This window comes from Mirounga angustirostris, unplaced genomic scaffold (assembly GCF_029215605.1).
Source record: "Mirounga angustirostris isolate CCGP_5_RB_7025 unplaced genomic scaffold, mMirAng1.0.hap1 SCAF_5, whole genome shotgun sequence".
Taxonomy (NCBI): Eukaryota; Metazoa; Chordata; class Mammalia; order Carnivora; family Phocidae; genus Mirounga; species Mirounga angustirostris.
Genome location: NW_026991713.1, coordinates 139,045,275 through 139,059,793, shown reverse-complemented (window position 1 = coordinate 139,059,793; position 14,519 = coordinate 139,045,275). Strand labels below are relative to the sequence as shown.

The 14,519-nt window shown below is 39.4% G+C and overlaps 1 protein-coding gene across 11 annotated transcripts in view; it reads right to left on the bottom strand.

The window, feature by feature from the left end:
* DIP2C (disco interacting protein 2 homolog C) overlaps positions 1-14,519 on the bottom strand; it is a 398,847-nt gene that overhangs the window by 144,500 nt on the left and 239,828 nt on the right. For all 11 annotated transcript variants that reach the window (XR_010411754.1, XR_010411755.1, XM_064592166.1 and 8 more), the window contains 2 exons: positions 11,554-11,679; positions 714-923 (listed from right to left, as the gene is read on the bottom strand). Coding sequence is in view for 9 of the 11 variants with exons in the window: in XM_064592166.1 (XP_064448236.1) it covers positions 714-923; positions 11,554-11,679 (336 nt within the window). In the remaining 2 variants the exon portion in view is untranslated. The remainder of the gene's footprint in view (positions 1-713; positions 924-11,553; positions 11,680-14,519) is intronic.

The window sequence follows — 14,519 nt, the reverse complement described above, 5'->3', positions numbered from 1 at the left end:
TACCAGACAAGGACTCATTTCCCGGTCATAAGGAGCATCAGGCAGGGTGGCGACAGAAAGACATGCCCCTTCTTTGCCCACAATTCCGACAGCACCACAGCTCATCCAACACGCCCTCTTCTGCTCCAGTAATTCTTACTTAATCTCCTTTTCACGCTAGTTTCAAACACCTCAGGCAATGCTTCCTAACTGTGTGCTTGTTCCGATAGAGAGGATCTTACTCATCACAGAACCCACAGAGGACAGAACACGCACCAGCCAAGAACTCTGAATACCAAGGGTGGAGAGCAGGCTACAGCAGAAGCGATTAAGGCCCCCACCTCCTCAAACGATACCCAAAGTAATAGAAACTTCACTTTAAAATCCCCTGCCTTGTTTATCAGCACTATTAAAACTCCACGTAGAAGCGTGTTTTAGTGTGAGGAGAAAACGTGCAGACACAGGGTTCCACGGCGCCCTAACGAACGAGCGTGCTTTCCTTTATGCGCAGAAAGCCCCTGACAATCTAGCCGTCAGAGACATCGGAATGCTGAAAACCAGCAAAACCAAGGGTTTCACCAAAGCAGCAAAGCAGCAAAGCAGCCAGAGTTGGAGCTGGGCTCCGTGCTATCCTTCGAATGGATCCCGCGGCCGAGATGCACAGATGGGATTCGTAAACGTCAAGGGCACGGCCACTAAAGCCCCCTGCTCACCGAGGAGAGCGAGGTACTCACCTATGTGCGTCTGGGCCATGACGTCGGCCAGCCGGTGGGCGGCGCCGCTCCCCCCACTTTGGGTAGAAGAGGAAGAGGTCGTGGAGGTGGTGGAGCCGTGGATGGCCTGGCTGATCCAGTGCTCCATGTTGATGCTGCCCTGGCTGGAGGTGGGGGTCCCCTGGGAGTCACCCTGCACCGAGCCTTCGTCTTCCGAGCCAGAAGATGTATCTGTGAAAGAGAGGAGATGCGCTGTGCATCAGACCAGAAACACACCCAGACCCAACGTCGCCAGCAAAGACCCACCACACGCACTACCTGTCCAACACCTTTTGCTTTGAACTCTTAAAAACCAGTTACACATCTCAGATAATGCATTATTTTTTTAGTATAATGAACTTTTCATCCAGAACACCTTAAATAAATATGCTACAAAAATGTGTGTGTTTGCTTGTTTGGATACTACAATTTCAGGCAAAGGCACTTGGCCGACTTGCTCCACTCAACCGTTTGGGAAGAAACCAAGTATTTCCAGGCACGCATACATACAGCAAGCGAGAGGGATGGGGGCAGCATTCTCTAAGAGGTGTTGAACTTTCATGTGTTTCAAAGTGTGTTTGTAGCCCTTTAGAGACCAGAGGTGTTTCTCTGAGCTATAATTTATTTTTAAATTCTGTGCGAGTGAAGATAACCATGTGCGTCCTCGAAGAGTAAGATGTCAGTGGAGACAATGGTGTAGAAGTTAGAAGAACTGCCATCTCTTTCCCACCAACCTACATGCTCAAGACTTTGCTTCCTCCTTTGGTGAGGACAATACGTCATCACATTACATATTAAGAGCAAGCTAAATGTATTTAACATTCATTTCTAGGGGCGCCTGGGTGGCTCAGTGGGCTAAGAGTCTGCCTTCGGCTCAGGTCATGATCCCAGAGTCCTGGGATCGAGCCCCGCATCGGGCTCCCTGCTCCGCGGGGAGCCTCCTTCTCCCTCTCCCACTCCCCCTGCTTGTGTTCCCTCTCTCGCTGTGTCTCTATCAAATAAATAAATAAAATCTTAAAAAAATTCATTTCTAATAAAATTTTTTCACTATTTACTAATTTTTTTCCTCTGTGAAAATTGTGCATCTTAGATTGAGATAAAACATGTCACTCTGTACATTAAAATTAATGGAACTATTTTCATTTAATAAGATTTCCCCAAGCAGAGAAGTTTTCAAGAATTAAATATTGGTGTACTTGTTATTTAAACACCCATGTAAGAGTGAATTCTGGGTCCTACCACTGTGAGTTATGGGAGATGCCAGGAGGAATAAAAGACTGTGAGTAGCTCAAGAACATCTAATGACAATGAGAGAAATGACAATTTTCTTAAGTCGAGACACGGGATTCTTTTTTTTTTTCCAACACAACAATATTTGTGAAGAATATTTATACTCACATTTTGTTAAAATTGTGACATGACCTGTGCTATCTGGAATATTTTTGAAAGTCTGTTAGGAATTTGTTAGAAAAACAGCAGTAAAAGTAAGAGCCTGACAAATTCTCTCCCTCTGTCCTGCCTCATAAAATAGCAGGATTATAATTTACAGAAAAGTAAAATTGATACTTTTTTTTTTGTATTCAGACCTAAGACTTCTTTCAATTTTTTTGATTGTGATAAAATACAACCTAAAATTTACCACCTTGACCATTTTAAAGAAGTTCGGTGGTATCAAATACACTCAATCTGTGCAGCCGTCCCCACCATTTTCCTCAATAGGTTCTCTTCATCTTGCAGATCTGAAACTCTGTCCCCATTAAACAATAACCCTCCATCCTCCCCTCCCCACAGGCCCTGGACCACCATTTTGCTTTCTCTATACATGATGTGGGCCACTTTCAGTACCTCATACAAGTGAAATCGTACAGTATTTGTCTTTGTGTGCATGGCTATTTCACTCAGCATAACATCCTCAAGATTCATCCATGTTGTGGTGTATTGCAGAATGTCCTTCCTTTTTAAGGGTGAATTATATTCTGTCTCATGTGTATACTGCATTTTACTTACACATTCATCTGTGGACGGACATGGGCTGCTTCCATGTCCTAGCTATCATAGCGCTCTTCTGAATATGGCCGTACAATTATCTCTTTGAGACCCTGCATTCAATCCTTTTGGCTATAGACCCAGAAGTGGAATTGCTGGGTCATGTAATATTTTTATTTTTAATTTTGTAAGAAACTGCCATACTGTTTACCACAGAGGTGGCACCTTTTTCCATTGCCACCAACAGTGCACAAAGGTTCAAATTTCTCCATGTCCTCACCAACACTTGTAATTTTCTGCCTTTTTTTTTTTTTTACAGTAGCCATCCTAGTGGGTGTGAGGTGGTAGAGGTGGTATCTCATTGTGGTTTTGACTTGTGTTTCCCTAATGATCTCTGATGTGGTACATTTTTTCTTGCATTATTGGCCATCTGTATCTTGTTGGGAAAAATGTTCAAGTCCTCAGATTTACAGTTTTTGAGAAATGCATACACCCATATATCCATCCAAATATTACCATCTCCCTCCCAAGTGTTCTCATGCCTCTTTACTGTCAACCTTTCATTCCTACCCCAAACCTTTTCACAAGAAAACCACAGAAAAATATCCCTTGTGACACAGACACAAAAATCCTCAAAAAGTATTAGCAAACAACCAAGCAACATATAAAATGGTTAGTACATACCAGGACCAAGTGGTGACATTCAAAAGTGAATTAATGTTATACCTCATATAAATAAAGGGAGAAAAACCCTAAATTAACCTTGAAAGTCACAGAAAAAGTATTTCACAAAATCTAACATTAACTCATGATAAAACCTCTCCACAATGCAGGAATAGAAAGGAACTTCCTCAACCTAACATAGGGCATCTGTGAAAACCCATACCTAACACTGCATTTAATGTTCAGACTGAACATGTTTCCCCTAAGATCAAGACTCAGGTAAGGATATCCCCTCTTACCACTTTTATTCAACATTATCTGCTAAAGCTCCAGCCAGTGAAATACAGCAAAAAGAGTAACTTAAAGGCATCCAGATTGGAACGGAAACATTAAAACATTCTTTAGTCACAGATAATATGATCTTGTATGTAGAAAATCCCAAGGAATACACTAAACAATTCCTGAATTAATGAATGTTTAGCAAGGTCACAGGATATAAGATAAAGTTACAAAATATCTTTATACAGATCTAAACACAATTAAGGGAAGGCAAACATAGTTTGGAAATTGTGTATCTGGCAAAGGACTTGAAATCAGATTATATAAAGAACTCTTAACTAGTGAGAAGACAGACAATTCATTTTAAAAATGGGAAAAAGTGTGGACACTTAACCAATGAATATATACAAATAGCAAATAGGCCCATTCAAAAACGCAAATTAAAACCACGATGAGATTATATTTCATATCCACTAGAATAGCTACAATAAAAAATACCGACAATACTAAGTGTTGGTAAGGATGCTGAGAAACTGAAATCCTCATATATTGCTAGTGGGAATATAAAATGGTGGCAGCCATATGGAAACAATTTGGCAGTTTCCTGAAAGTTCAGCATAAACTAACCGTAAGATTCATTAACTCAACCCCTAGGAATCTACTCAAGATAAATAATATATGTATACACAAACATATGTACGTAAATGTGGATAGCAATCTTATTCATAATAGCCAAAAACTGGAAAGAAGCTAAATATCGACCAACTAGTGAGTGGATAACCAAAATGTGGTGTATCTAATAGGATACAATTCAGCAACAAGAAGGAATGAATCGATGCATGCGACAACATGGAGGATGCTCAAAAATATTATCCTAAAGAAGCAAGATGCAAAAGAATGTATTTTATAATTTTATTTATAAAATGTCTATAATATTTATAGAGGCATATAAATTAGATCAGTGGCTCCCTATGGCTCAATGTGAGAATGGGAATTAACTGCAAATGGGCACAAGGAAACTTTTGGGGTGATGGAAATGTTCTAAAACTAGACTGTGGCAATGGCTGCAAAATCTATATATTTATTAAAAATCATTGAGTTACACACTTGCAGATTAGTTTTATGGAATGTAAATTATACCTCAAGGAAGGTATTAAAGATGAATGTGTGTTCTATAGTAGTTGAGTATAATATTCTGTGAATATAAACTGCATCAAGTTGGAGGATAGTGTTCTTTTGGCTACTTATTATTTAAGAAAGGTATTGTTTAAATCTCCAATTATTATTCTTGATTTTTTTATTTTCCCTCATTATGCCAGTTTCTCCTTTATAAATTATTTTTTAATTTAATTTAATTTTATTATGTTAGTCACCATACAATACATCATTAGTTTTTGATGTAGTGATCCATGATTCATTGTTTTCGTATAACACCCAGTGCTCCATGCAGTACATGCCCTCCTAAATACCCATCACCGGGCTAACCCATCCCCTCACCCCCCTCCCCTCTAAAACCCTCAGTTTGTTTCTCAGAGTCCATAGTCTCTTATGGTTCATCTCCCCCTCCGATTTCCCCCCCTTCATTTTTTCCTTCCTTCTCCTAATGTCCTCCATGCTACTCCTTATGTTCCACAAATAAGTGAAACCATATAATTGACTTTCTCTGCTTGACTTATTTCACTTAGCATAATCTCCAGTCCCATCCATGTTGATATAAAAGTTGGGTATTCATCCTTTCTGATGGCTGAGTAATATTCCATTGTATATACGGACCACATCTTCTTTATCCATTCATCTGTTGAAGGGCATCTCGGCTCTTTCCACAGTTTGGCTATTGTGGACATTGCTGCTATGAACATTGGGGTGCATATGGCCCTTCTTTTCACTACATCTGTGTCTTTGGGGTTATCCTTTATAAATTATAATGCTGTTTTGATTATATATTCATTATTATGTCTTCCTGATGAATTATTCACTTTCCATTATGCAAGGTCCCTCTTTATATCTTGTACTACCTTTGTCTTGCTATTTGATACTAAGAAAGACTTGTTTGCTTTACATTTAATGTTTGCATTGTGTATTTCTTCAATCTTGTATTCTTAATTATCCTAATTTTTTATTTAAATGTGTCCTGGTTCGCTCAGTTGGTGCAGCATGTGACTCTTCATCTTGGGGTTGTGAAGTTTGAGCCCCACACTGGAGGAAGAGTTTACTTAAAAAAAAATATGGCTGTGTCTCTTATAGACAACATAGAGATGTATCTTCTTTTTTTTTTTAACCAGTCTGACAATTTCAATCTTTTAATTCAGTATTTGGTCCATTCAGAATTATTGTAATCACTGACATAAGTGGGCTTAAATCTAGTATTTTGCTATTTGATTTCCATTCATTTCTCCTATTTTTTCCATCTGTTGATTTTTCCTATCTTCTTTTTTTTATTATGTTCAATTAGCCAACATATAATACATCAGTTTTTGATGTAGTGTTCAATGATTCATTAGTTCCTGTCTTCTACTAACCATATTTTTTTACATTTCATTTTATGTCTTCTATTAAATTCTTACCTCTACTTCTTATTTTTTAGTGGTTGATGTAGGGCTAACAGTATGCATCCTTAACAGACCCAATATGGGGTCAATATTCTATTTGCTCTTCAAATCTGACACTATAAACTTTCACCTCTACTCATAACACACCTGACACTACTCATTTTCTACTGTTCACATTCTGCTTTCCAATTCACAAAAGTAATAATCATACAACAGTATAATTCCATTCACCCACCTTTGTCTTAAGTACAGGTGTTTTAAAGCAAATTACAATAAGAAAGCATAGTATTCCATGTTTACCCAACTACTTACTGTATCCAGTGCTCTTTTTCATTTTTATAGATTACATTTTTTGTCTAGTATCATTTCCCATCAGCCTAAATGACATCCATTAACATGTTTGCCGTGCATCTCTGCTGGCACCATATTCTCTCAGTTTTCGTGTATTTCATTATGTCTTCATTTCATCCTTGTTTGTTAAGGATATTTTCTCTGGATATGAGTTGACAGTTTTGTTTTTTCCCTTTAGGACTTTAAATATGTCCTTCTATTGCCTTCTGGTCTCTATGGTGTCTTCATGTAAGTCATTCATCATTCATATGATGTTCTCTTGTATGTAATATGTTTTCCTCTGATTACTTTCAAGATTTCTTCTTAATCTTTGGGTTTCAGCACTTTGACTATTGTGAACTTAGGTATGATTTTTTTATACTTATCCTACTTTGGATTCACTGAACTTCTGGGATCTGTAAGGTGGCATTTTACATCAATCAGAGTTCTTAACTCTTATTTCTTCCAATAGTTTTTCTGTCCTCTTCTCACTCTCTTCCTTCTTGGAGTCCAGTTAAAAGTAGGTTAACACTGTACCGTAGATACTTAAGGTTCTTCTGTTAACTTCTTTAATTGTGTCTCCCTGTTCTTCAGTTTGGTTAATTTCTCTTCATCTCTTTTCAGGTGTACAGACTCATCTTCCTTCTCCAATCTGATGTTATACTAATCCAGTGAAACTTCCCCTGAAATTTCCTTTCTCTGCTCAGCTTACATATTAAGACAATATTTTCCTTTTGTTCTTTAACCTATTTTCATTTGGCTGAATAAATATTTATAATCACAGATTTAAAAACTCCGTCTCCTGTTATTTCAAACACCTAACCAGAGCTCTCCACAGAAATATGAGTCTCATTACATAGTTTTAAACCTTATAGTAACCACATTAAAAAGTACATGAATAGATATAATTTTAAGAATGTATTACTTAACTCAAAATATTATCTCAATAAATAATAAATATGAAAATTAATTAAATACCTTCCAGTGATTTTTTTCATATTAACTCTACAAAATATGGTGTGAATTTCACATTTATAGCAAATACAATTGAGGCCAGCCACACGTGGTTAGTGGTTACCAAGAGCACAATGGAGGCCATCTTATGTTCATTTTATATTGATTCCTTTTCCTGTGGCCACAGATTACATTTCCTATATCTCTTCATACCTGGTGATTGTTTACAGAGTAGTAGACATTGTGGGTGGCATGTTGAGACTCTGGATTCTATAATCTTCCTCTAAAGCCTCATAATTCTTATTTTAGCAAGCATGTCAATTACTGGTTGGTCATCTTGACCCTGAGCAGACTTGGAGTTATTCTTTGCTAGTGTGGATCAGTGGAAAGCTCTAGTCCTTTCATCTGCTGAACTCAGATCTCTGCCTCTTCAAGGGAGCAGAGTGGCCAATCTCATTCAGATCTCAATCCCTGGGCCGTGGGGCTCACCTCACAAGTTGTCCTGCTCTCAGGGTGCTCTTTCACTGCTGGAGGTGCACAGCCAGAACAGCTGCCCCATTCATCTGGGGCAATTTTATAGTTGCTTATAGTGCTTGGGTTAGTCTAGTACCAGTTATTTCTTTATGGTGAGAAGCAGAAGTGCTGGCAAATTCTTGTTATAGTTTTGTATGTAAAAACCAAAGGAAAGCTTCTCCTATAAAAGACTGGCAGTGTAACCATCCTAATTAGATCTTTTCCAGAGACTATGATACTGGTCAGTGACTAGTCCTTTCACACAGAAAACATATATTTCAGGAATATGCTCTGAAGAGCAGTGGACATGAGATGAATTCTAACAAATGTTATCAGCAACCAAGGAAAGCAGAATGAGAGAAAATGAAGCTTAGCCCTAAGGTCTTGTACAAGTATGGTTATAAATATGTAGACAACTGCTACGCACAAAATAGGTTGTGAATAAAAATTGTTATGATAAGGGTACTGGCATTTGATTGTACAAAACTATTCCATATGTGATATTATCGCTAGGACTCTTAAATGACAATTTACAAAAGGTATTATATGGTGTACAAGAAAGGGCTAGTCAAATAATTAAATGCAAAAATTTCATCAAAAATAACATTTCCAATAATGTTCTTTTATATTTTGCAAAGATATCTGTACAATGTTTGATTTTCTAAAGTTTTGTCTTTCATCATGTATGACAAAATAACATTTCTGAGGATGGATTCAACATGTGAAAAAGCATATACATAAAAAATCACATTGCTTCTTGCATTTTTTTTTTTTAAGATTTCATTTATTTGTTTGACAGAGACAGAGATAGCAAGAGCAGGAACACAAGCAGCGGGAGTGGGAGAGGGAGAGCAGGCCTCCCACTGAGGAGGGAGCCCGACGTGGGACTCAATCCCAGGACCCTGGGATCATGACCCGAGCTGAAAGCAGACGCTCAATGACTGAGCCACCCAGGCGCCCTGCTTCTTGCATTTTAAACTCATCATTTTTCATAAAAAAGTAGCTCAGAAAAATTGAATCTCCTTGAATATCTATCTCCTTGAATACTGTCTAGTTCTAAACACTTGGTTTAAGTGGGTTTGTTATCCTTGTAAATCCATCCTGTTTGTTACAAAAATATGTACAAAATAAAACTTTTCACCACATTAATAGAATAGAGAGTCCAGACATAAATCCCTGTTGATTATCCCAATTAATCCCAATTAATCTATGACAAGTGAGGCAAGATTATGCAATGGAAAAAAAGACAGTCTCTTAAACAAATGGTGTTGGGAAAACTGGAGAGCTACATGCAAAAGAATGAAACTGACCACTTTCTTACACCATACACAAAAACAAACTCAAAATGGATTACAGATCTAAATGTGACACTGAAAACCATAAGAGTCCTAAAAAAAATAGCCAGTAGACTCTTGGACATATTAGCAATGTTTTTTGGACCGGTCTCCTCACACAAGGGAGACAAACGCACAAGTAAGTAATTAAGACTCTCAAACTGAAAAGCTTTGCACGGTGGAAGAAACCATAAACAAAACAAAAAGGCAACCTATTGAATGGAAGAAGATGTTTGCACATCACGTATCTGATAAGGGGTTAAGATCCAAAATATATAAAGAACTCATACAACTCAAGACCAAAAAAAAAAAAAAAAAAAAAAAATTCCAAACTATCTGAGTAAAAAAATGGGCAGAGGACCTCAACAGACATTTTCCAGAGAAGATATGCAGATAGCCAACAGACACATGAGAAGATACTCAACATCACTCATCATCAGGCAAATACAAATCAGAATCATGTATCATTTCACATCTGTAAGAATGACTAATATCAAAAAGACAATAAATAACAAGTGTTGGCGAGGATGTGGAGAAAGGGGAACCCTCTTACACTGTTGGTGGGATGCAAACTGGTGCAGCCCTTCTCGAAAACAGTATGGAGGTTCCTCAAAAGTTAAAAATAGAGCTACCCTATGACCCAGCAATTCTGCTTCTGGGTATTTATCAGAAGAAAATGAAAATCCTAATTCAAAAAGATATATGCCCCCCCCATGTCTTTTGTAGCATTATTTACAATAAGCAAGATATGGAAACAGCCCAAATGTCCACAGACAGATGAATGGATAAAGAGGTGGTGTATATATACGATGGAATACTACTCAGCCATAAAAAGAATGAAATCTTGCCATTTGCTACGATGTGGAGGGAACTTGAGGGCATTATGCAGAGTGAAATAAGTCAGTCAGAGAAAGACAAATAGTGTATGTTTTTACTCACACATGGAATCTAACAAAAAAACAAAACAAATGAACATACAAAAACCAGAGACTCAAATATGGAGAACAAACTGGTGGTTACCAGAGGGGAGGTGGGTAGGAGGATGGACAGGACAAGTGAAGAGGACTGAGCGGTACAAACTTCCGGTTATAAAACAGGTGAGTCCGGGGGATGCAAAGTGCAGCGTGGGAACACAGTCGACAGTCTGCACTAACTTCGAATGCTGACAGGGTGACTACATGTATCACGGGAGCAAAAATGCTGAATCACTATGTTGTGTGCATCTTGGAGTTTAAGTGCGTGCTTCTGCTACTCTCACTGCTTGCAAACACTCAGGACTAAACATCAAAATACTCGAAAAAGTGTTGTATACGTTCCTCTGTTCCTATTGTGCAAGGTAACTTAGGTCTGCAGAAAGGCACAGTGGCAACAACATGAATAATGTTGGAACCTGATTCACAGAAAAAACACCAAATAAATTAGGCTCGATCCTTCATGTTTTCTAAAGGTACCTGGATAATTTAACTTTGTGCTTTACTTTGGTTTTGAAGATCATAAAACAAAGATTATAATGATTTAGGTAAAATGAAGCAGAGAACTTAGGTAGTTATCAATCATTTAGACTGGGGTCGTCAGCAGGCCTGTGGACCAAACTGGCCCTCTGCGTGTCTTTGTAAATAAAGTTTTATTGGCACACAGCCACAGCCACTCACTGATCTGTTGCCTGTGGCTGCTTTCACATCACCACAGAATAAGCACAGTGACAGACACTGCATTGTCCAGAGACCAAAATACTACCTGCACGTTACAGGAAAATGATGAGGACCCCAAGTTGAGGTAACTGCATAAATTTTTCAATTCATTTGGTTTCTCAATACAACCTCATGGCATATTTATTTTTGAAGGACTTGAGAATATGTACAGACCAATCTAGGCAGAAGAGAAGTCCAACTTCAGTTATAACTGTGGAGGCACAAACTCTTCCCTTTTGCTACATGAAGGATCAAGTAAAACTTTATGAGACTTTAAAGGCTGTATCATTTATGAATCTCAATGAAAAGATTAAAATACGTATTTGTATAGACACATACTTAATGTTCATTTTCCTTCCAAGTTTAATTTGGAGTGCACATACTGGACTTCCGGTTCACAAAATCTGAATTATAGTACCATTAGTTTGAAAGCTACAAAGCCCGGGACTGCTTGAGCTAGTGGTGAATTAATTCCAAGGCTCGCTCGTCACTTTAGGAAGCGGACAGTGGGCCCACTGCTCACCTGGAGGTGTGTAGGCGTCCATCGAGGTCTGCACAACCAAGGACCTGCGTTTGGAAGGCATGGGCACCGCCATCTTCCTTTCTTTGTGTTTAGCCAGCGCCGCCTGCACAGCTTCTGTGTGGACGTCTAAAACAAAAGGAGAGCTCAATCACCCCATTGTTCAGGGACATCCCGAAGGCCCCGGGCCTTTTTTTTTCCCCTTCGGCCTGGTCCTGTGAAATAGCTGATCCTCCTACAGACACTGTCACAAACAGACGGGTGGGGAAGGAGGGAAAAGAAGTATAAAATCACTGGATTAAAAGCTGCAGGGAAATGACATTCAAACTCATTCAGACTTCTAATTACTCATTTTTCTACCCTAGAACCTGTATAAATAATCACATACTGGCTGCAAAGTGCTGCGTGACTTTTGTTTCTTAGGTGATCTGTGGGTATTTCTTCTCACACTCCTCAAAGCTCGGGATTCATGTCTACGTTCTGTTAAGGGGGCAGGTCACACCTCGCCGGCTGCAGCAATGATTTCCACTAACAGCAGACTCTCAGGGGCCAGTCGCTGTGTTTGGCCTTTTGAGTATATTAACCCCCTGGATTCAGCCCACAAAGAGTCACTGAACGCCTACTTCGTAAGTGTCCTTAGGGCGGGGGGTACAGTGGAGAATCAGGTGGACAAGGAGCTGTGTCTCACGCAGCTGACTTGCTAATGGGTAAGGGACACCCAAAAGGCAGTCATCTAGGGCAGGAATGAAAACAGGATAAACAGACTGCCTACTTCATTGTGAGGCCAGGGAAGAGTTCTGTCGATGTGAAATTTGAAGAGTAAGAATAAACAGCCATTCTGTAAAGATGAGAATTCCCAGGACACAAGAAAATGCAGCTCCCAGGTGTGGAAGGTGAATGAGCAGGTGGTGGGCAGAGAGGACACCACCCTGCGGAGGGACGCACCAGCACGAGGGCTTCTGAGGTGGGACAGGTACGTCTGACAGGGAGGCACTGGGGATTTTAAGCAGGGATGCCATGATCTGAGTGTGTGGGGGTTCTGGGTGCTGTGAAGAAGGCCGCAGGACAAGTGGAAGCCGGGAGCCAGCAAGAAGGCAGCAGTCAGGGGCGATACGGCTCCACGCAGTCTTCCACACAACCCCACCGAGGAGGCACTCCCACGATTTCCCAAACGAGGAAGCAGAGGTACGAAGCTCTCGCAGTTATTAGCGTGGCGAGTAGCATTGCTAGATGTGAGCCCAGGTGTGAACACCTCCAGGATCCACACCCTTCACCACCAACACCATGCTCATGCTGTTCCTAGGAAAACTCCAGCAGGTTAGCAGTTTAGAACAGAGGGCACCCAACCACCCCCATGCGCCACCTGCAGCCTGCATCTCTTCTATAGAAAGTGTGAAGAGACACTATGAAAAGGAAAGCTATTAAACAGAGGTATTAATTTACAGGTGTGGGGAGAGAGCGTAAAATGTACATGTGGTGAAATGTTCAGATCTTAAGTATAACTGATAAATTTTAATAGATGGAAATCTATCTACAGAACCATTACCCCAGTTGAGACAGGACATATCTATCAACCCAAAGTTCCTGTGTGTGTCCTTCCAATCAACCCCCACCCTAAATAAACAGCTACCGTTCAATATTTTGACAAGCTTGCCTTGGCTCTTGACCTTCATACAAACAGAATCGCACAGACTTTATATGACCATATAGATACTATGCTATAGCGTGACCTGCTTGATATATTCATTCACGTGGCTGCATGTTTCAATACTTCACAGGGTTTTACCGATGAGACATAATACAACATAGGAATATACTGTAATTCATTCATACTTCTCCGGCTGTTGGATATTTGCATTATGTCCAGTTCTGGGTTATTACAAAACACCTGCAGCAAAGATTCACATACATGTGTTTACGTGGGCATTTTCATTCCTCTTCTCTAAATGTCTAAATATGTAATTGCTGGGCCATATAGTAAGTGCAGGTTTCAATTATAAAAAAGTCGCCAAACCACTCACAAGTGGTTATGGTAGTTCACATCTCCGTCAGCCGTGTATGAGACTCCAGTCCTGACACATCTTTAGAACACTTGGTACACTCGATCTTTTCCACAGCAGACACCATCGTGGTTGGGAAGGGGAATCTCATTGGGGGTTTAGGTTTGCATTCACCTGATGGTTTAAGCTGAGCACTGCCCTTGGGCTTACTGGACTTGAGTACACCCATCTGTTGTAAAGTACCTGTTCAAGTTTTTGTCCATCCTTTGAGCTGCCTTTTCATTGCTGACTTATAGTAGTTCTTCACATACTATAGCTACAAGTTACTTTTAGGTATATGTTTTGAAAATATTTACCCTGAATCTGTGGCTCACCTTCATACCCTACCAGTGTAACACATGAGAAATTTTTAATTTTCATGAGATTTGCTTTATTTTTTTTTCCTATCCAGTGCTTTTTGACTGCTGTCTATGAAATCTTTGCCTACCTCAAGGTCCAAAAGATACTCTACTTTCTTCTGGAAGCATTAGAGTTTTTAGCATAATGTACTCAAGGTCCATCTATGTTGTGGCATGTGTCAGAATTTCACTAAGGTTGAATAATGTTCTACTATATGGATATAACATATTTTCTTTATTGATTCAACTATCCATAAATACTTAAGTTGGGTCTACCTCCTGGCTATTGTGAATATAAGTCATAATTATATTGTGAATATAAGTCATACACACTTATGTATAAATATCTGCTTGAGTTCCTGCTTTCCATTCTTTCAAATAAATACCGAGAATTGGGATTTCTCAGACTTCCACGGAAGATGGTGGAGTAGAAGAGTTCCAACCTCATCTTGTCCCGTGAATAAACATAGATGACAGCCACATCAGTGTAACTACTAAACCAGAAAAAAACCCTAAGACCAGCAGGACAGGCTCTCCACAGTTGATGGTAGACAGTAGGCCACACTGGAGC